Below are 22,040 nucleotides of genomic sequence, written 5' to 3' on the forward strand. Positions count from 1 at the left end.
GCTTTTCCGCTCTTTGCTCGGCTTCTTTATCCTTAGTTGCTCTCTTTCTTTATCCCCAGGTCTCGTCCGAACTTTTTCTTCTTTAATTGGACGTGGGTGGCTGCCAATGAAACAGAGCAGCTCTTTCTTTCTCTTTCTTGTCGACATGAATACAGTATTGCTTTTCCTTCCCAGGAATCTCGCTCACCCTCTTTCTACTGTGGGCGGCTTCGTCTCTTGTTGCGACCACTTTGTTACAGTCCCTTCCAGAATCGGAAAGTCTTGAGAACATGGGTTACTTAATACTTGGTTGGATCTATCCAGAAACTCGCCCACTCTACAGTTGCAACAAAAGCACTCGTCCCGTCTGTTAGATAAATTTATCCGTTTGAACATGCTAACGACTAAAATCCCATTTTTTTTATTCATGTCAAGGCGGCTTCACGAAGGAGATCGAGCAGTCTCTCTCTCTCTCTCGACCTTTCTTTTACCCTGTAAGAAGAGTACAATGGCCGCCTCTTTTCCATTTTCACCAATCAAAACAACCCACTTCGATCAGTATCTTTCTTCTCCTTTTGACGATCCCATCTTTTTTTACCAGGAGTTCCCTTCCTTTAACTCCAGGAGAACGGGACTCATTGAATGCCCTTTAGCTGCAACCAAGAAAATCAATAGTATCAAAATTTTAAACCGTTTTTGCTTTTTCAAACTCTGATGGATTATATCCAGCAGAATCCAAAGTAGGGCCTCCCACTGCAACCCAAATCTAATGAACAAACAAGTGGAAGGGGATGGCAGTAAAGACATGTTTAAATGCGGAAAATAAAATAATCAGAGATCTAGTAGTGGGTCCTGCGCATCACATGCAAAGTTAGAACTGAGTTTGGCGGAGACTGTTCATGCACTGCACATGGACTCTTGCTGTATCTAAGCATAAACAAGCTCTGCTTTGCTCCCTAATTCCGCGGCTTTTAGAGCTGGAGTTGCTGTTGGAATGACTGAATGATTTGCCCTGTTCTTGGGCTTTCGGCAGGGTTAAATGATTGCTGAAAGACAAGAAGGGTTGGAGAGTCCCTTTTTGATCTTCTTTTCTTAGTTGTTGCTTTGGTTGAAGCAGTTGGTTCCAAACTCCCAAACAAACAATATTTTGTGTTAGAGAGTACTAATACTGTGGCCAGCTCGATCAGAGGAGGAAGATAATCTGAGTAGGGGTTTGCAAAACATACTTAGACAAAAATAACCATGCCAATAAGAAAGTTGAGGATTGAAAAAAAAAGGTTAATTTCTTCATTCATATGGATTACAATATGTGGGAGTTACAAAAATTTATGCTCTAAGCTCCATTCAATGTTTAAACTTCTTGCCTTTGGCCAAAACTGTGAAACAAAATAAATGAAAAAACCTTTAAAATATAGTTCAAAATTCATCTATTTAGACGATTTATCTACTGATTTCTGTGAAGATGGGGCACCCTGACTTGAGGTTATTTTTGCTGATGACTCCTCTGCTTCCACTAGCTTTCGAAGCCTCTCTTGCAATACTCGGACTCGATCTTCTGTCTTTCGCAACTTCCGCCACCGGTATGTTGTGTACACAGCCAACCCTCCATAGACAACAATGTAAGAAGCCCATACGTAAGGGTACGCCTCTGCGTGCTCCTTAGTTTTTAGCCATTGATCCTCGATCTTCTCCTTCCAACTCATTGGCTGCTTGGGGTCTTCACTTTCTCCCTCCAATGTCATGCTTATTATTATTTTTATTTCTTATGTTCTATCAGCCACTGAAGAAGATTGTCCAAAAGGGGTTTTAGATTTTGATCTACCTGGGCCAGGTAAGTGCCTTGGCTGTCATGGATGTTGGGTTATTGAGTTTGGTTCATCGTAGGCTTTCATGGTTGAGAATCGAGAAGCTGCATGGCGCACCCAAACCTGAGATGGCAATTGATATTAAACACTTAAAATGCCCATGGACCAGAGAAAAACAGATATATGTAACAAGGTTAATTACCTAAATACCTCTATAGCATGATATAATTATATGCAACCTCTAAAATTTTGAATTAATTTTCACATACCTTGTAAAATAATAAATTACTTATTTCACATTAATTTCTATCAATGCATTCAAGTTTCAGATGTAAAAAGACAAAATTATGCAAGACAACAAAAAAAAAAGAAAAAAATTAAAGCCTGTAGAGACACAAAGAAAGACCTAAGCAGAGAAGATAACCTCCTCTCCTTCCCTTTCTCCTATTACTTCATGGATGAAACAAGGAAAGGAATGGCCTCGAAGGGGAGGCTGTTTCCCCTCCTCTCTACTTCCCACAGATGCTTGTAAACCCTTCTATAGGTGGGACACATTTGTATCTCATAAAATATTATACAAGTTTTAATTTAAGAATAACCTTACCTTTAACATGCCAAAATTAAATGTCTAACATGGAATATAATTACCATTTTAAAATGTAAAGACAAGTTAGTATGTATGCCATAGGGATATTTAAGTACTTGAACTAATTTGAAATTGACATGATTAAATATAGATTATAACCAATGAAAAGTATAACATTTTAAGGTAGCTTAAATGCTCACTAATCAAATCTGCTAGCAACACCAACGAAAGTAAAATAAAATAAAATAAAAATTTACATAAAAAATAAAAACATTTTCAATCATATTCACTTTGTTTATCACATCGAATAAGAATGATGAGTAATCCTACTTCAATCCTTAAGTTGATAAGACTTTCCATTTCGTTGGAAGGTAAAATCAGGAGTATTATGCTGGCCTTATCACTTTGGGGAACTCCCCAGGTGAGCCCTTGCCTTACATTTTCTGGTTGCTCACTCTCAGGTCAGGGAAGGGCTGATAGCCTTGTCTAAGAAGGTTCTTCCCGTGGTGATATGGTCAGTCCACCCAGGGCTTGTTTTTGTGGTATAGTTTCATACATGTAGTTCATGTGGTCTTATTCTCAGTTATTTAATTTCCCTCATGTAATCTAAGTCAAAATGATTCACCTCTGCCTCCCCTAACTGCAGGGTTGGCTCTATACTACTATTCTAATACAATTGCAATCACTTTTAAAAAAAAAAGAAAAAATCTATCTTATATTCTACTAAATTGGACGCATAAAATAGTAGAATAAGAATATCATAGATGGCATGGTTGAGATAAGAATAACTGCAGTACTAAGAATCCCATCCCAATTCCCACCAGCACCATCATTAGGGCATACCAGCATTGTAGAACATAATTGAGTGTATAACATAAAAAGTCTAGTATAAGAAAACCACGACGTAATAACTATCTCCAAATTAAAAGTAAGGAGCAAAACTAATGAGTACTAAAAGTTGAAAGAAACTGAGGTTGCCTAACATTTCCAGAAAAAGAATGAAAGCACAGCGCTAAGAATTTGTAAAGATCTTTGAGCATCTGTGTACTCTCATAAAAATTCAAAACATAGTATACTTAAGTTTCCTAAGGCTACCGATCAATCGCTTGGAATTCTTAAATGGTTACAATGAACAACTGAGAAACACAATCTTGGCTGTAAGCAAATTTACAGGCCCATAACATGTCGTTGTTCATGGTAGCTTATTCAAGAGCCTATCTTATTTAAGCAAGAGCGAATCTATTTTCATTCAGAAACCGAGAGAAGAACAGGAAAATCCCAAAACGTAAAATATAATCCCTCTCCAATAACAAGAGGAAAAATCACATTGATAGACACGAAAGTAAAACAAGACGAAGGAATTTTCAAACAAGTAATAAATCATACGCAATCAAGGTAGAGATGTGTACCATTTTGCTCTATCTGAGCTGCCCACTGCCACGCCTATACGCCTTCAGGACTCGGGATCAACAGCAAGGTAAACTAGGGTTTTGCATCGATAGAAGTCGGGTCGGTTTGGAAGGTTGGCTTTTGGACCCAACTGGTTACTGGTCCATGTATCTTTTCCTTCCACAAGGCCGGTTTAATACGAAAAATTATTTAATGGCTAATGGCTATTTCAACCGTCTGATCATATTTGGAGGGTTAAAATAACCATTGATTGGTCGACTAATATAACCGTTGATCAGTAGGTATATCTTAAAATAAACTATTCCTTATGTTGTTCCATTTGTATATGGTTTATTTGTATATTGTTTTACTTGATTATTTATACATTGTTCTGTCACAGTTTATTTACCTAGTAATAAAGATAATGGGTAAATAAACAAAATTATTAAAAAATATTTAATAATATGTTTATATTAATAAAAAACTAAAAAAACATAAAAATTATGAAAATTACTGATCTAATACAAAAAACCATTTCGTGAGAAACATGAAAATCCGATCAATCCGATTATGATGGATGACTAAGATAACCGTTTCACATATTTTTTACCAAATAGCTTTTGGTATTTTCATCAACAGTGTGTATATGCACTCATCCTGTGCTCTAAAAATTTCAGTTTGGAACATAATGACCTCTATCTCACCCACTCAATTAAATTCCCATTTTCAGTTTGATGACAAACGGCTGAAGAAGAGAGGACTCCGGACACTCTTTCACTTTCTTCCACCGTGAAAGAAGAGTGCAGATAGCAGCCTCTTTTCCTTTTTCACGAGTCAAATTTTACCCAGTTTCAGCCTCTTTTCCGTTGTTGATGGCTACCATCGTTTTCTTTTTCTTCTTTCACACAGGCAAACTCGAGTACTGAAGGAATACCCTTTAAACAACAGCATTTGCACTCCTGAAGAATAGAGATCTAGTTGCAGAATCCCAAGTAGGGTCTCCCACTGCAATCCGTATCTAACGAACAAACAACTGGGTGATAATGGCAGTAAAGACATGCTTAAATGCGGAAAATAAAGCCAGCGCACAATATAAAAAGTTGAATTGAGTTGGCCGGGGACTATTCTGGGACACTTGCGGTAGCTAAGCATAAACAATCTCTGCTTTGCCCTCCCAAAATCCACAACTTCAGAGATGGGTTAGGTGTTGGAATGGCTGAATGATTTGCCCAGTTCTGCGACTCCTGGCAGTATTAAATGACTTTTTAATGGCTCAGAACTTGAAAAGAGATGGGCCATTTCCTAATTGGACGCAGAACTTGAACTTAAACTTAATTAGATGAAATGAATAATATATATTCTTTAACCTTTTAAAGATAAAATTACAAAAAATAATGCCTAAATACAACCTCTTATCCTTGTCTAGACATGTACAAATTGTTGCCAGCACTCTACCATTTTTGCATTGTTCTGTGTTGATTCAATCCTTATTCTGACGCTAGCAAGGTATGATGCTCACAAACTTATTGGTGGAGTTTTCTGTGCCAGTAAGCATATAACACCCATCAGCATCCTCAAAGTGAAAAACATGGAAATGTTTTGCATGTACAATGAGAGCTCTGAACTTAATTTAAGGATCTTATAGGCTTGGTATGAGCAGATTATTAGTGGCTAGATACAGGTAATTGCATGACCTGGTAAATGAATCTCTGAAAAAAGAATTAGGACATAAATTGAACCCACATAAATTAATTTTTGGAACTGATTGCAGTGTAGCCATAAAATAATGGAAAATTAAGGGATAAAGAATGAACAGAGACGTAGAAAGCTCGTGTATGAACAACATAGATTATCAATAACAGGCAGATTGAGATTGCTTCCTGTACTTTCAAAGAACTTACCTTGAACAACAAGTCATGTGCAATTTTCTCCCATGGTAAGGATATAGACATTAAGCAGCATTTTAGGGGCAAAAGTTCATCATCTGATCTTCTTGTGGCAGCATAAGCATGTCTTGCCGCCACAGATGCAGCTGAAGCAGCTTGACGGACAAATGTACCAAGACCAATTCCAAATCCTTTCTTCGACAATTGAATTGGTGAAGATGGGCCTGAATCGAGGCTTTGATCTGCATTACAATTCAAAATCATTTGCCAATGGTGGTACTGGTAAAGATATTGAATGTGAATTATGCAAAACCATAGGAAGATGTTTACAGACCTACAACACCAGAAACAGCAACCTCAACTTCACCACGTCCACCAGGACCTCTCATGATGAGTCTGTCTGTTTTACTAGGATAATTACTGACAGATAGAAGGCTTCCCAATCTTGATCTACCAGCTACAAATGAAAGAGATGAAAGAAATACTTATGTTGGATGACAGGTTTGAACTTCATTTTTCTCACTATATTGAACATTTAGAGCCAAAACCAGAGGAATACTTCTTTGCTAGAATCAAATACCAACAAAATCAATCAGATAAAGATGTACCATCATACGCCTCTCGAACCATTTTATAGCTAACGAATCCTGAGAAAAGTGTAAGCTGCAATTGCACATGGCATTGGTCATTAAATACTTACATTACCAAGTTCGAGAAATGAATAACAGAATTAGTGGATGGGTAATACAGACATGGTGCCCCTATATTGACAAAATAATCCCAGTCACTGGTTCAAGTCAGAGTACACCCTAAGCTAGTGCAGCACCTAAATGGGAGAAAAGTGTTTTTATGCATGTAATTTGTAGCAAGTGTGACTGGGATTACAACGAGAAATGGAAACCTCATTAAATTTCATCCCCTCAGAATTCACTTTTTTCAGCTCATTGTCAGAAGGAAATGCTGCTCCACCATGTGCATTGAGAAGTACACAGTAACAATGATCTTGTTCAGTCAAAACCTGTAAAGATAGAAAAATCCAGAACCTTATCAGTTGTTAAGATTAGTTTAAGCTCTCATGATTTCAGAACAACAAAGTGGGGGCAGATTCAGTGAAAGTAAGGCCCAGTAATTTCATGAAGTGAAGACCTCAGGAAGCAAATTTCTGACAAATTTAAAAGGATACATGTACTTTCCATTATACTTTTCGTTATTGAAATTTAAAACCAAGATAGAGAAGTAAGCATGAATCATCTTATTGAAAACGTTAACAAAACACATAATGGGAATGAAAGGGACTCACAAGAGACAATAAATGGTAGAGTAAGAAGCAAGAATTTGGAGAGATTGTATAAGCAATAGGTTGGAAGTAATTAAGAAGAGCAAGCTTCCAAGTTGCCACAATTACGACTACAATTTTATATATATAATATTTAATATTTAATTTTTTCAAATAACTGTTCCATGATCTAAAGTTGAACTTGAGCATCATCACCAATTTTCCTATCCTTTTACTTTCTATTTTTTTGAGAAACATTTCATCATCAATAGTTTTTTTCAGGAAATCCCCGTCAAACTAAATATCTAAGACACACAACATCATATAACAGAAGTTTAAAGAGAAATGAGCAGATAAAATCGCTAGGAAAAAGTCCAGGTCAATCCAACAACCTGGTAGGCAACAATCAAAATATAAATTAGGATTATGAAGGACTGTCCACTGTCAAATGCTTGTATGGTTGGTAGTAGAAAAGCTAGAAAGAAGACTTTAGACTTGGAAAGGAGGACTCCTCTCAAAAGCTAGGACTTTCTCCTAAACTCTTGAATCACTGGTGTTCCAAAATTTACTTATATTTCATCCTTGTCCAGTGAGTGTAGCTAAAAAAAAGATAAAAAAAATAGAATGCCGCAAGAAGATATTCTTGTGGAGAGAAGTAGAAGAGGGATTCAAGCACCATCAGGTTAAACAGGAAGAGGTTAGCAACCCAAAAGCCATGGGAGGGTTGAACATCAGATCAGTAAAAGACATAAACCATGCCGTCTTGCTTAAGTGGTTTTGGAGGTACAACAAATGCTGGCAATTAACTTGGGGTCGGATTGTCGAGGAAATTGGGATGGGACAAATAATTCTTGTTGGCTGGAGGGAGGTAGCCAGAGGAAAATCTCCTCTCTTGTGGCCTCTCTTTCCTCTTCTCCTGAAGTTCACTAAAGGGATAAAATTCTATGCATGGAGGGTGATTCCGTCAAGTTCTGGGATGACTTGTGGATGGGGGAGGCTCCATTAAGCATTCCAAGCCACTCCTATACAGTCTCATCGTCAACTGATAACCATCCAGGATGCATAATAATTGCTAGCACTCTGAACTTTGTCAATGACAGAATCTTTGCCACAATTCTGGCCTGGATTAGCTCCCTCCTTGCATGTGAATGCCTCTAGGGTGGGATCCTTAGAGACAATTGCAATCTTGTTGCACAGATGTCAACTCCCTATACGGTGGAGATCTCAGCATAATACCCCCCTGTTGGTGCCTTTGACAATCTGAGACCAGCAGGCGGGAGTTCTCCAGTCTCTTGATGACACAATCTTACTCAGACCCTTTGGGATCACAGATTCCACCACGGCTGAGATCCAAGCCCTCTTGCATGGATTCATCATTTTCAGAGACGTTGTTGGTGGCAAATTTGAATTGAGGGGGATTGTAGTGTTCTTCGTGGGTGGTGTCCTTCCATGAGATCATTGGCATATCTTGTTCCTTTAATTGTATCTGGAATCATGTTCTGAGGCCAGCTAATCATTTAGCTGGCTCCCTTGCTAAACGGGGAATCTTCCTCCAATCTCTTATTATAATGGAGAATTCCCTTGCTTGTTAGTTTTTTAATTCTTTGCCTCAGGCATTAAAGTAAAATGTAGCCTTTCTCAAAGAATAAAAACTTGCCTGACTAGATTAAGGGCAAAAATTGTAGAGTCAAATATGTTTAAGGATAAACAGGACAAGTCATAAACCATTTATACATGCAAGGGGTGAGAACTTATAAGATGAAAGTAGTCCTTTCAGTAACTGAAGTAGTATCCCTTACCACTGCATCAAATGTGGAATCAAAGTCATCAATTGCAAAACAAATATTTGGATAAGCAGGATGTGTTTCAATTTCCTGAAAGCATATTAAGTCAATCTTTAGATTTAATTATAAAAAAAGAACACTAAATGAGGTGAATTGCAATCTGGAAGAACATAGAAATATCTAACAATAAAAGGAACTGACCTTTTTTGAGTCCAGTTGAAAATCTACACGACTTGGAGAAGCATAAACAGTCTTTACAACCTGTAGAGATGGAAGTCCACGGCTTGTTTAAAGATGACATCAATCACCAAAAAAAGACTATCTTATGAAAGATGAAATACCAACTAAATACTCCATGAGATATTGTACAACTTCTAGGATGGTAGTAAGAAAAGCACATGGCTAGATTACCTTATAAATGCTGGACAATGGTGTCTCTGCTCCATTTTGACGTCTCTGCAGGGCTTGCAGACTAAAAGGCATTCATTTAAAATGTAAAGTGAGTTATCAGATATACAGTAGATTGTGCAGATTGGAGTACTTACTATGACCAAAAATCCCCATGAAGTTTCTAATTCAATAAATGAGAGCAATTGACTAATATCTACAAAAATTTGTTCGTTGCCAAAACACTGGAACCTATAAGAAAGAACAGAGGTTGCAGAGCAAGCCTTGGGCTCAACGCCCACATGAGAGGGTTTTTAATGTAAGATATTGGGTTCAAATCTCACCAGGGAAAAGAGTATAGTGTGCATGTGTAATCAACATTAAAAGAAAAAGAACAAAAAATTTCACCAATTAATTTCTCGAAATTCTGAGCTTGCACTTTGATTAGATTGATGAGACCTTGGCTTTAATTATTAAATTTATGCTTGCCACTAGAACAGGTGGTTCAACCTTGTCTAAAATCATATTTGCTTCACTGTAAGTCCATTAAAAGCATAAATGCGACAAAGACATGAAAGGACATAATCTGACTCCGGGATTTAAAAAATATCGAAGGGAGAGACAGCCAACTCAGGATACCAGATAAAGATATGAGAGGAGACAATGACATGCACCACGCCTTATTCTATAGGAAGACTTCCCCCTTTTTGCAGTATTCATACTTACACTTCAAGAAAGCACAGTAGAAATGAAAGATATTGCAACCCATAAAAGAATGGGAATCTAGAAAGGCCAAACCCCTTTGTTTCTTTGCTCATTTGTTTTCCAAAGGATTGCAATGGATTTTATGAAAAGAGATCTTTCTCCCAGTAAAAACTCCACAACCAAAACACACTCTGAGCAGGAAAATGGAAATAGACAAACATTCCCCAAAGCCAGTGGTTGGAAACAAGCCAGCAAATATTCAGTCTTAAGCATTTTGTAAGTTCTTGTCTACTAAGGTACTGTTTGTAACTCTTTGGCAGCAGAAAAGGTACCTTAGCTTTTCTCCATGAGAAACAGGTTCATCAACCACTAGAACACCAACATAGTTTTTGCCTCCTATGGCTTCTACTACTTTTGTGATGGCAGTTCACATGAACATCTGAGAGAACTGGGGTACAGATTTATTTTTCAGTATCATGAGTGACATTTAATGCTCACATTCCACAGCCCACCGGGTTTGGAAGTGTCCACTCAAGTGAGAGTGCACTCCCTTTGAAAAGGCGTATAATTATATGCAATGATATTTCATCCCCTTTGAGGGTAACTTTCTTGTTAGTGCCTAGCCAAGTGTTCCCAACAGACCGGTCCGGGAGGAACCCGAACAGCTAGCGCACGCCCAGCGGAAACTGTCGCCATATGTTCACGTTCCTAATCCCTGCTAGGACGGGAATTCGAACACCGAACCTGGCGCCCAGCTCTGATACCAATTTGTTAGTGCCTAGCCAATTGTTCCCAATAGACCGGTAAAAAAAAAACCGGTCCGGGAGGAACCCGAACAGCTAGCGCACGCCCAACAGAAACTGTTGCCGTATGTTCACGTTCCTAATCCTCGCTGGGACGGGGATTTGTACGTGAACATACGGAGACAGTTTCCGCTGGGCGTGTGCTAGTTGTTCGGGTTCCTCCCGGACCGGTCTGTTGGGAACACTTGGTTAGGCACTAACAAATTGGTATCAGAGCTGGGCGCCAGGTTCGGCGTTCGAATCCCCGTCCCAGCGGGGATTAGGAACGTGAACATACGGCAACAGTTTCCGCTGGGCATGCGCTAGCTGTTCGGGTTCCTCCCGGACTGGTCTGTTGGGAACACTTGGCTAGGTACTAACAAATTGGTATCGGAGCTAGAGTTTTCCGACAACAGCGCCGGATTTCAGCTCCGTTCTCTCAGCTTCCTCTGTTCTGACGGGAAGAGATTTCTCTGTCCCGAGAGAGAAGCTCGTTTTCTAGTTTCTGTAAGTGCTGAGAGAGGACTCTGTTTCAGAAAGTCCAGAGGGAGAGAAGGGTTAAGCAACTGAGCAAGGGAAACTCAATTTTTCCCTTTTGTGATTGAGATTTTTTGGGTATAATGGCTGCGAAGTACCCAGTAGAGAAGTTCGATGAGCAGATGAGTTTCAGTCTATGGCGCATGAAAATGCGTGCCCTGTTGGTACAATAGAGTTTCTACAAAGCATTGAATGGGAAAGAAAAACTTCCAGCTACGATGTCAAAGGAAGACAAGGAGGAACTGGACATCAAAACACTTAGTTCCATTCAGTTGTGCTTGACCGATGAGGTTTTGCGGGAAGTTGCGGATGAGATTACCGTGGCTGGTTTGTGGCTCAAGATGGAGAGTATTTATATGACTAAATCTCTCACAGACAGGCTGTACTTGAAACAACGCCTCTACACTCTTCGCATGAAAGAAGGTACATCTATTAAAGGCCATTTTAATGAATTCAATAAGATTGTTATGGATTTGAAGAATATAGATGTTACCATTGAAGATGAGGATCAAGCATTGATTGTACTGTGTGCTCTTTACCTTTTTCGTATGAGCATTTCGTTACGACTATGATCCATGGGAACAATACCATCTCTATGGAGGATGTTAAGGCATCCTTATACCTAAGAAGTTGAGGAAGAAGGTGTCTACCAGTGGGAGCGAGGAACAAGCAAATGGTCTGTTTGTTAGAGGGCGAACGAAGGGAAAGGAGTTATCAACTTCTAAAGGCAGTGGCTGTTCTAGGTCGCAGTCAAAAGGGAAATAGGGCAAGTGCAATTATTGTCGTCAACCGGGTCACTTTGTACGAGATTGTCTAAAACTCAAAGAGAAAGAGAAAAGAGAAGGAAAGAAAGATGTTGTTGGGGTTGCTGAAGATCATTTTGATGGTTTAAAATATGTTCTCACAGTTGATGCTTGTGCTGCACACTCACAAGATGAGTGGATACTTGATTCGGGTTGCTCCTACCACATGTATCATACCAAGGATTACTTCGCGACATATCAGTCGGTGAATGGTGGGACAGTTTTGATGGGGAACAACATGCCCTGTAAAACTGTCGGGATTGGAACGGTTCAAATCAAGATGCATGACGGTATAGTGAGGACTTTGTCAGAAGTTCGACATGTACCAGATTTGAAGAAAAATCTTATTTTTTGGGGTTCTCTTGAATCCCTTGGTTGCAGATATACTACTGAAGGTGGAGTCATTAAGGTCTGTCGAGGTGCTTTGGTTGTGATGAAAGGGAAAAAGGTTGGTAACCTTTATGTGCTTCAAGGCAGTACAGTTATAGGTGCTGCAGCAGTTTCCTCATCTACAGATTCAGATTCAGACACGACTCGACTGTGACATATGAGTGAGAGGGGTTTGACAATTTTGAAAAAGCAGAGTCTGCTTGGTGGTTAGAAAACAAGGAATTTAGACTTCTGTGAACACTGTGTCTTAAATTCAGTACGACAATCCACAGAACCAAGGGTACAGTGGATTATATTCATTCTGACTTGTGGGGTCCCTCTCGTGTTCCTTCAAAGGGTGGTGTTCGGTATTTCATTACCTTCATTTATGACTACTTTAGGAAGGTTTGGCTCTATCCGTTGAAGACAAAGGATGAAGCATTTGTTACTTTCAAGCAGTTTAAGGCCATGATTGAGAACCAAACTAGAAAGAAGATCAAGCGTCTGAGGACTGATAATGGTTTGGAGTTCTGTTAAGGGGAGTTTAATGATTTCTGCAAGAATGTGGGAATTACTCGGCATCGCATAGTGAGGAAGACTCCTCAGGAAAATGGTGTCGCAGAACGCATGAACAGGACACTCTTGGAGAGGGCTAGGTGTATGCTCTCTAATGCAAGTTTGGGGAAAGATTTTTGGGCTGAGGCAGTTTTCACAGCATGCTACTTAGTGAATCGATCTCCATTGACTGCTATTGAGTGTAAGACTCCCGTTGAGGTATGGTCTGGAACTCCTGCTGATTATTCTAGTTTAAAATTTTTTGGTTGTCCAGCTTATGGTCATGTGAATGAGGGAAAATTAGAACCTCGTGCAAAGAAATGTATATTTCTGGGTTATGCATCTGGGGTGAAAGAGTATAGATTATGGTGTACTGATCCTAAGTCACCTAAGTTTCTTATCAGTAGAGATGTTACTTTTGATGAAACTTATATGCTTCACCCAAGCAAGGAGTCTGTTGATGAAGGCAGAAATCGTGGTATCAGTGAACAAGTGGAGCTAGAGTGTGACACTTCTGGGAGAGGCATAGAAAACACTCTAGTTCAGTTTATTGAGGAAAAGGTGCAAGATTCTAGTGAGGTAGAAGATGCATCACAAGAGCAACAGTACAGTTTGGCTCAAGATCGAGAGAGGAGGCAGATAAGGCCAACTCGAAAGTACGGCTATGCAGACATGGTTGCTTATGCATTGATTGTGGCAGAGACCGTTCAGTTTCAAGAGCCTTCTAACTACTGTGAAGTTGTCACGGGTAGTGATTCTGAAAAATGGACTATTACTATGAATGAGGAGATGAAATCTCTTCAAAAGAACCAAACTTGGGAGCTTGTGAAACCACAAAAGGGCAAGAAGATTGTTGGATGCAAATGGGTCTTCAAAAGAAAGGAAGGAACTCCAGGTGATGAAAATGTTAGATACAAGGCACGTTTAGTGGCAGGGCTATATTCAGAGAGAGGGTGTAGTCTTCACTGAGGTCTTCTCACCTGTTGTGAAACATAGCCCTATTCGCGTGTTGCTTGCTATGGTTGCTATGTTTAACTTAAAGCTAGAGCAGCTTGACGTCAAGACAACTTTTCTATATGGTGAGCTTGAAGAGCAGATTTATATGCATTAGCCAGAGGGGTTTTCTGTTTCGGGAAAGGAGGACTATGTTTGTTTGCTTCAGAAATCTTTGTATGGGCTGAAACAATCACCTAGACAGTGGTATAAGCGGTTCGACATGTTTATGATGGACCATGGTTATTCTAGAAGTGAGCATGACAGTTGTGTTTACTTCAAGGAGCTTTCAGATGGTTCATTAGTGTATTTGTTGTTATATGTTGATGATATGCTTATTACAGCCAAAGATATGTCTGTGGTCAACAAGTTAAAGGCACAACTCCGTGGTGATTTTGAGATGAAAGATTTGGGCACAACAAAGAAAATATTGGGCATGGAGATTCGCCAGGATAGAAAGGCAAACAAGTTGTACCTGTCATAAAAGAGTTATCTTGAGAAGGTACTTGAGCGTTTTGGGATGCAGGATGCTAAACTTGTGAGCACTCCTCTTGCTGTTCATTTCAGACTTTCAACAGATTTATCACCGCAGACCGAGGAGGAGGAGGAACACATTGACAGCGGCTAGCCAATATAACCCAATAGACCGATCTTTTAGGTGCGGAAAGCTACCGCCTACAAGAGTGGATGGAACCACTCTGACACCCACCCCACCCATTCTTGACCACTTCTCACAGGATTCGAAAGTGGGACGTGGCGTGCCCAGCTCTGATACCATGACAATGGCTAGCCAATACACCCAAAAGATCGATCTTTTAGGTGCGGAAAGCTACCGCCTACAAGAGTGGACGGAACCACTCTAACACACATGTCTCATGTTCCCTATGCTAGTGCAGTTGGGAGCCTTATGTATGTCATGGTTTGCACTCACCAGACATTTCACATGCGGTTAGTGTTGTGAGCAGATATATGGCACATCCTGGCAAGGGACACTGGCAGACTGTGAAATGGATATTTCGATATCTGAAGGGTACTACTAGTACTGGTTTGGTATTTGGGGGTTGCAGAGATGATGGTGTTATTGGCTATGTTGATTCTGATTATGCTGGCAATCATGATAAGAGGAGATCTCTGACAGGTTATGTTTTCACTCTCTCGAGTTGTGCTGTGAGCTGGAAGGCAACATTACAGACTATAGTTGCCTTATCCACTACAAAGGCCGAGTACATGGCTGTGACTGAGGCAGTGAAAGAAGCTATCTAGTTGAGAGGTTTACTTGGTGAGTTTGGTTTGCCACAAGGTGCTACAGTTGTTCACTGTGATAGTCAAGAGTGCTATACATTTGACTAAAACTAAGATGTATCATAAGAGAACTAAGCACATTGATGTCAGATATCATTTTGTGAGAGATATTGTCTCTCAGGGCCAAATTGAGGTAAAGAAGATTGGTACCGTAGAGAATGCAGTAGATATGACGACAAACCAGTTCCTACACTCAAGTTCAAGCGCTGCTTGGACTTGATTGGTGTTCGCAGTATCTGAGGAGGATGCCCTAAGGGGCAAGGTGGAGATGGCGATAGACAGTTTCATTTTTCAGAGAGGATTAATTGAATTCAAGCCAAGGTGGAGATTTTTTAAGTGGGTGTCTTGAACCCGATTACCCGTTTCGGATCCACGTTATGACCCGACGGATGACTTAATCGGGAGCTCTCTGATCGGAACGTTTATTCACACATTACCTTTTGAACTATTCCAGTTAAATTTCAGAACAACAATTGGATATCTTTACAAAAGCTAATTGAGCTCAATCTTGTCAAGGAAACATTCAGTTATGAGAGGGAAAAAAAAAAAAAAAAAAACAAGGGAATTAAAAAATATGAAAAGGATGGGCCATGTTATGAAAACAGAAAATGCTGGACAGAAAAGTTACCTGCAAATTGCAACTGTAGCAGTAAATGAAGTATGTGCAATCAGATTCAGGTAAAATGATCTTCTCCAGTCTACATCACTAGATACTTCACCAAGAACTGTGTCCAGCTGGAAAACATGAAAATGAAACATAGTTACTATGTTATGCCTCCAATCATTTTGGGCATTGTTAATATCCAGAATCCAATTTTAAAATTGGCAGGATCATTTCTGGGTTGAGTTCTGATTCTAATTGATATACCTTCCCATCCAATTCATTTAAGAACTTGAAAGTCTTTCACACGACTGAAACATTTAGTTAAACTAGCTAATAATCAAAACATCAAAACTACACTAACATATCAGATTGAAGTCTATAATTAATTCAATAGAGAGCACGTTACCAGAAATCCACAAATCACTAATAAACTTGAATATACATCATATGCAAATATAGGATAGTAACTGTTTCTGATTTGTTACTAAAAAAAAAGCCTTGTGATGGAATCTTTGTATCCATCCTCATAAATTGGGAGAGAACAGAAATACAATGACAAAACACAGTCAAGTAATGATAAATTTCTTCAAAAGAATCTTAGAGAGCTTAATGATAAGACTCAAGCAACATGAAGAAAAGTAAGATCGCTATGTGGTACAGACATAAAAATGAAATTATTCCAATATTGCATGTGAAGGGACTTTCAAAATAAAAGGAATTTTTCAGGATGTCATCTCATGATGTTTCTTGATGCTGAAGGGAGCCATCAGCATCTCATTACTAAACAAAAACTTTTGAACATTTTATCATATGCTAGTGAAAAAGATAGGCATTCTGGGATTAACAACTAAAAAAAATTCAATGTCTCCTCTTTACCTTAGGTGCCCACCTGCGAACAAAATAAGGAGGACCTCCACCCATACTGTCGTTGAAACCAATTCCATGCAACTTCTAGAAAAACACCAGTCAGAAATCAGAAGGTTCCTTCCTCCCCCCGCCTTGAAATAAAATTTCACATTCTCAAAAAAAAAAAAAAAAAAAAAAGAGTTCCTAAAAGAAAAAAGAAAGAATATTCCTTTCCTTAGCAAAAGATGCTAGGATAGTCCAATTACAGAAGAAACTTACAAATGCAAAGATATGACATTAATAATAACTAGAGCAAACAGTCATCATCAACTTTGAAAGCAAAACAAGGTAAATTTGAAACTTGGACGACCAGATCAATGATTTCATCATTCATGAGGTTAGGACAAGAATAAGCAGTAGAGTCTTAATGCCAAAACCCTTCGGTTAGTGAGAGAAAATGTACTAAACAAAGCAGTTCCTAGTCAAGCACCAATTTGATGGTGAAGCTGTTCAACTGTAAAGGAAAGTTCTGGTTTGCAAAGGGAGGGTCTCAGCAAAAACTACCACATTTTACATCATAACAATTAAGATGCAGTAAACAACCATACCATGCTTTTCACAAAAAAAATCAGATCATCATCTTCACGTCCCTTTGACTGCTTTCCGCGAATGAAGTACAAATCCAACATGTCATGCCAAAATTGTGAATTCATTTCAACATCTGAAACATCTTCCTCATCAAATGTTGCTTCATTCAATACGGTGGAATGCTTCCTCACCATGCTCAATAGTTCATGCCTGTCCAAAACATAGTGAAGTAGATGCAACATAATGGCACGAAGTATTAAAAAATTCTTTCCATAAAAATCTAAGTCATGTAGATTACTCATGCATCTAACCAATTACAATTGGAAGACATGATCAATACCAAAGAAGTGGAGAAGAAGCAAGCTGCAATAATTCAACAAAAAGGAATGGAAGGTCTGCTTATCTAGAGCTGCTTTTGGCTCCTTGAGATGTTCGTCTAGGTAACGCCTGGTGCTTATAGACTACCACTTAACCCATCAAGCAATTGCCCAGGCATGATTACATCATAACAGCACTTATGCTTGTCACTAGAGATTCTGGTGGTTGGCACTGAATCATGCTGACACTGCTTCAAAAATTAGGAGACTCCTTTGGAAACATGTGGAAGCCTTAAGATGAAGAACTAAAATGGTTCACAAAATGTCTAAACTTCCACTATTTCTCATCAGTGCTCAAACCACCCAATTCTACCGCCATTTCAATCCCAAAATATCAAAAATAGAGAAATAGCTCTCTAGTTTATAAACACTTTCTCAATCCTATGCACAGGTAAAATTTCATGATTGTGAAGTCGGTTGGTCTTCAGCTACTGGGATCCATATCTCGTCTTTTCTTCGTTAAATCTGAATTTAATAACATATGAAGTAGAACTCATTCGATTGAAGGGGAGCGAGCTAAGTACACACTTTTATGCTAAGAGAGAAGTAACACCTAGGACAATCGTTGATATTATAGGAAACACGGCGGTCAATGTCTGCATCTTGTCTTGAAGTTTTTTCCACCATTACTGAAACGGCAAAGCTAATTCTCTACTTTTGTATCAGAATAGAGTGTTTTTCATTGCATCCACCATAAGTTTGCTTCATTTTACTCACTCGAGACCTCCTTGAAATCTTTAAAAAATTAAGATTATAAAGTCACGACAATAACAACAACAACAACAACAACAACACTACATTGCACAACCTATTAAACAAGATTCAGTCATCAAGCGACTCCAATTTTATGTTATTCCACTTCAATTAATCCCACGCGGAAGATTCCAAAATTTCAACCATCACAATCGATGCGTACAAGAAAAAAAGGAAAGTATCAAGAGATAAAAGACGAAGAGTCATTACATAGAGGGAGTTTCGCCAGCGAATCCGGAGGAATCCGTTCCTCCATCTCCGACCATTATTCCCGTCACTTCACAGTGCTTTCCGTCTTATCCCTGGAGGTTATCCTGATCGAGAAGAAGTTTAAATTCTGATAGAGGAACCGCGGGTGTCTGAATCTGCAATCAAGAAGCCTTGAACGTATCGACGTTTTCAGTTTTCACGCAATCCCGATGTTAATTTACTACTGCCGAGTGGCAGCTCTGCGCTGTGCTCCTGCTGTACTGCAGAACACTCCCATTTACCGTTCTCTACGCTCGCGGTTACGCCACGTACATTACGTGAGTATTTACTGTTTACTGAAGTTGTTGGCGAGGGAGTACAGAGACATCGGAGACGAAAGTGGGCGGAAATAAGAAATCCAAGTGGCAGCGAGCTGAGGAGTCTGACCGTCAAAGGGGAAAGGGAGGGGCTACCCTTTGAACCAGGTTTCCCGTTTATTCTAGGGGAAAACTTAAATTTACTTAGATTAGAGGGCATTTTGTTATCTGATCATGGGTGCAACCACAACGTATCAGATCCATTTAGTCCTGATGTAGTGAACAAGTAAATCCCATTTTTTTTTTTTTAAAGTTAGCTTCAACTATTGGTCATTCACTCAAAGAATGAAGTCTTGAAGGGGGAATTTGTGGATGCAAAATTTAATAATGAAAATTAGGACCCAGATGGTCCAGATCATCAATATTGATCAACTTCAAGGTTGAAGGAGCCTGATCGCCAATTGACTAATGATTATAGACATTCTCAAAAGTCAAAGTCTATAGAAGTGATCAAACAGTCGATCAATGGTCAAAATTAGAGTTTTAGTCAAAATCAGGGTTGATTACCAAGACCGATGCCTAATGAATAATCATGATAAAGCCAATTGCATGGACCGAGACTAAGATCAAATGAAAGGGGAACACCACCTAAGTACCAAAAAAATAGAATAGGTGACACATGATGTTGTAGAAAAGTTCCACCCAAGCAATAGAGGTGACATATAGGCAACGCATGGTGTCGGAGGAATGCTCCGCCTAAAAAAATGAGGTGGAAAAGGATAAGATGAGATGTTACATTGATAAGAACTCTACTTGTGAAAAGTCCTCATCTTTTCTTAAAATTGAAAGGAATATTTGAAAGAGAGATATTATAAGGTTGGAGTAAGCGAGTAAGGGAAGAAGAAAGGGAGATAGAGAGAGAGAGCTAGAAGGAAAAGAAAGAAGAGGAGAGGAGAGAAGAGACGAGAGGGAAAATAGAGGGAAGAGAGATTTTGGAATAGGTTTGATTGATTTTTCCTACAATAATACCCCTATTTATAGCATTATTTGGAAACTCTTTAGTCAACTAGGATTACAAAACTCAAGGGAAGATTCTATGGAATTGAAAGGATTACATCTATTTAGGAGAGCTTTCTAGGAATTGAAAGATTATATCAATTAAAGATAAATCTAATTTTATCAAGAAGAGGGGATACTTTTCCCTTTTTGCCCACATGCTCCATGCCCCTTATTTCTTGGAGGTGGCATTTTCTATTTTGTGGTGGTTTCTCTTTCTATTTTTCTTCTTATTTTTTTCCTTTTTTTTCTTATCTTGTTTCTTGGAGATAATTTTGGGTTTTTATCATTCCACTCCTCTTGAGTATCAATCGTATCGTCAAAGTCAAAATCAAGGAATTGTAGAAGGAAATCATCCTCATGTGTCCAAAGTTGAATCTCCTCGTTTTTTTAGAAAATAACATCAAATTGCCACTTTTACCCTTAAGGTGGTGGCCCTAAAACTTTAAAAATTCCGTCAAAATCACAATTTGTACCCCTCCCCTAGCTTGGTATTGTGAAGTTGGGTCCAATGTCCATTCCAAAATGACTAGCAAGTAATAAATCCTATTTTCCAACTAATAAACTCAAGATATTTATACTCACTAATCCATGTGAGACTTTTCTTTAGCACCCCCCCTCACATATATGCCCTTTTTTTGGCTCTATATGTGGATAATTTGGGTGGAGGCCCACGTATAAGTACCTGCTCTGATACTATATGAAGTTGGGTACAACGCCCATCCAAAAATGACTAGTAAAGTTAGAAAGCCTATTTTCCAACTAATAAACCCAAAATCTTTGTACTCATTAATCTACGTGGGACTATTCTTTAACAGGTACATGTGTATTTTTACATAAATTTGGGTTTTATTATTCCACCCTCTTTTGGAAGATCAACCTTGCCCTCAAAGTTGAAGTACTAAAAAAACATTTTAAGAACTTTGTCTTCCACCTCCTACCTTGTGTCTTTCTTGTTAAGCCCATTTTGATTCTACTGATGTGCTATGTTGAACTTGTTCTTATTGAGCTTGGAACCAGATCTCAGAGCAACCAAGCTTCTAGTAGACCGGGAACATTTTTGTGTTGGACAATGGTGGGTTATACATAGGTGGTGCATAGGGGGTGAGGGTTTGGTTATTGGTAGGAGTGAGAATTTTCCTGTTGGGACGATTAAGGGTTTGGTTTTTGGAAAGTGGTTTGAGTTGGGTTTGAGTTGAAAAATAGAGACGTAATGTGGAAGGAATAGGATGGGGATAGTCATAGGGGAGGGTAACTTGATGAGTAGTTTGGTAGAAATGATTTGTTCGGGTAGGAGAGGGAGCAACTGAGATGAATGGAGAATATGAGGGAGTTGGGTGAGTTGTATGCAGATAGGATATTGTCAATCCGTTTGGGTTGAGGTGAGGGAAAAATAGTGAGGATTGTTTTCTTGAGATGTAGAGTACATGATTGGATTCATGGGTTTGTTTATAGGAGGGCCAAATTGAGAGTGAAATTGTGAGGAAAGTTTGGGCTATTGTGATATTAAGGTGGGTATTGGTGGGGTATATACGTTGTGTTTGAAATTGATTACATTAGTGCAATGAAATTGTTGATGGATAGGGTGAGATTTTCTTAGTCGAGTGTAAAAGTATGGATGCAGTGGGTTCAAGGGTGTGGTGGCCGGAATGGAAGCATAGAAAGAAGGTGGAGGTGATAGGCGGTAATTTTGGCCTGTAATAGAGGTGGCTTAAGGAGGGTGAGTGGGGGTAACATTTTGAAGAAACGTTTTGGTGGGGGAAAAAATGAGGGAGGTTGGTTTAAATTTTTTTGGTGGTGGTGAATAAGAAAATTTACCCGAAACAAGTTTCGTTGAGGTTTTATGATCCATTGTTTGTTGAGGAGGGAAGGAGGTCTTGCCACCCTTGTTTCCATGAAAGATGAAGAATGCTTGTTAGGTGTTGTATTTGTCCTTCCTAACTAGTGATCTTTGTGCCCAATTTTTTTTTTTTTTGGCCAAACCTGTGAGTAGCAACAACCTCATGTTGTTGTTGTTCTATGCATCTTGAGTTCTTCATACTTTTTTTGTTTTTTTTGTAGAGGTAATTTTGGAGGAGGGAGAGAGTGTTTAGGGGAGTTGGGAAAGGAAATAGGGAGGGAAAGTTTGATTCTCCTAAGATGTAGGGATATATATATAGATATATATTTGTA

General features: G+C 39.0%; 2 protein-coding genes across 3 annotated transcripts; both read right to left on the reverse strand.

Annotated features, from left to right (window-relative positions):
- Positions 1 to 1,243: 1,243 nt before the first annotated feature.
- Positions 1,244 to 3,911, reverse strand: LOC137952351 (uncharacterized). The gene is made up of 2 exons (XM_068799491.1): positions 3,780 to 3,911; positions 1,244 to 1,907 (listed from the first exon to the last, which is right to left on the reverse strand). Exon 2 carries the CDS (start codon positions 1,719 to 1,721, stop codon positions 1,407 to 1,409), a length of 315 nt encoding a protein of 104 aa, XP_068655592.1. The 5' UTR covers positions 1,722 to 1,907; positions 3,780 to 3,911; the 3' UTR covers positions 1,244 to 1,406.
- Positions 3,912 to 5,079: 1,168 nt separating this feature from the next.
- Positions 5,080 to 18,708, reverse strand: LOC137952046 (uncharacterized). 2 transcript variants are annotated; one of them, XM_068799115.1, is made up of 12 exons: positions 18,517 to 18,708; positions 17,197 to 17,386; positions 16,619 to 16,690; positions 15,767 to 15,873; positions 9,117 to 9,177; positions 8,907 to 8,966; positions 8,721 to 8,795; positions 6,547 to 6,663; positions 6,254 to 6,308; positions 5,980 to 6,102; positions 5,661 to 5,887; positions 5,080 to 5,298 (listed from the first exon to the last, which is right to left on the reverse strand). In XM_068799115.1, exons 1-12 carry the CDS (start codon positions 18,570 to 18,572, stop codon positions 5,275 to 5,277), a joined length of 1,167 nt encoding a protein of 388 aa, XP_068655216.1. In that variant the 5' UTR covers positions 18,573 to 18,708; the 3' UTR covers positions 5,080 to 5,274. The 2 variants fall into 2 exon arrangements, with proteins under 2 accessions (XP_068655216.1, XP_068655215.1); XM_068799114.1 differs by having other exon boundaries at positions 16,619 to 16,693.
- Between the last annotated feature and the right edge of the window lie 3,332 nt (positions 18,709 to 22,040).

Source organism: Aristolochia californica, unplaced genomic scaffold, assembly GCF_029961685.1.
Source record: "Aristolochia californica isolate CCGP_79_NKW_82.1479 unplaced genomic scaffold, dmAriCali1.0.hap1 SCAF_15, whole genome shotgun sequence".
In the NCBI taxonomy this organism is placed as follows: Eukaryota; Viridiplantae; Streptophyta; class Magnoliopsida; order Piperales; family Aristolochiaceae; genus Aristolochia; species Aristolochia californica.

Bases quoted from the DNA above. Each gene is read 5' to 3' on its own strand.
- LOC137952351 (XM_068799491.1), bottom strand. From the start codon at position 1,721: ATGACATTGGAGGGAGAAAGTGAAGACCCCAAGCAGCCAATGAGTTGG.
- LOC137952046 (XM_068799114.1), bottom strand. From the start codon at position 18,572: ATGGTCGGAGATGGAGGAACGGATTCCTCCGGATTCGCTGGCGAAACT. The intron at 8,796-8,906 runs GTCAGTTCCTTT...ATATGCTTTCAG, and splicing joins TTCAACTGGACTCAAAAAAG to GAAATTGAAACACATCCTGC. The intron at 5,888-5,979 runs GTCTGTAAACAT...ATTGTAATGCAG, and splicing joins TGCTGTTTCTGGTGTTGTAG to ATCAAAGCCTCGATTCAGGC.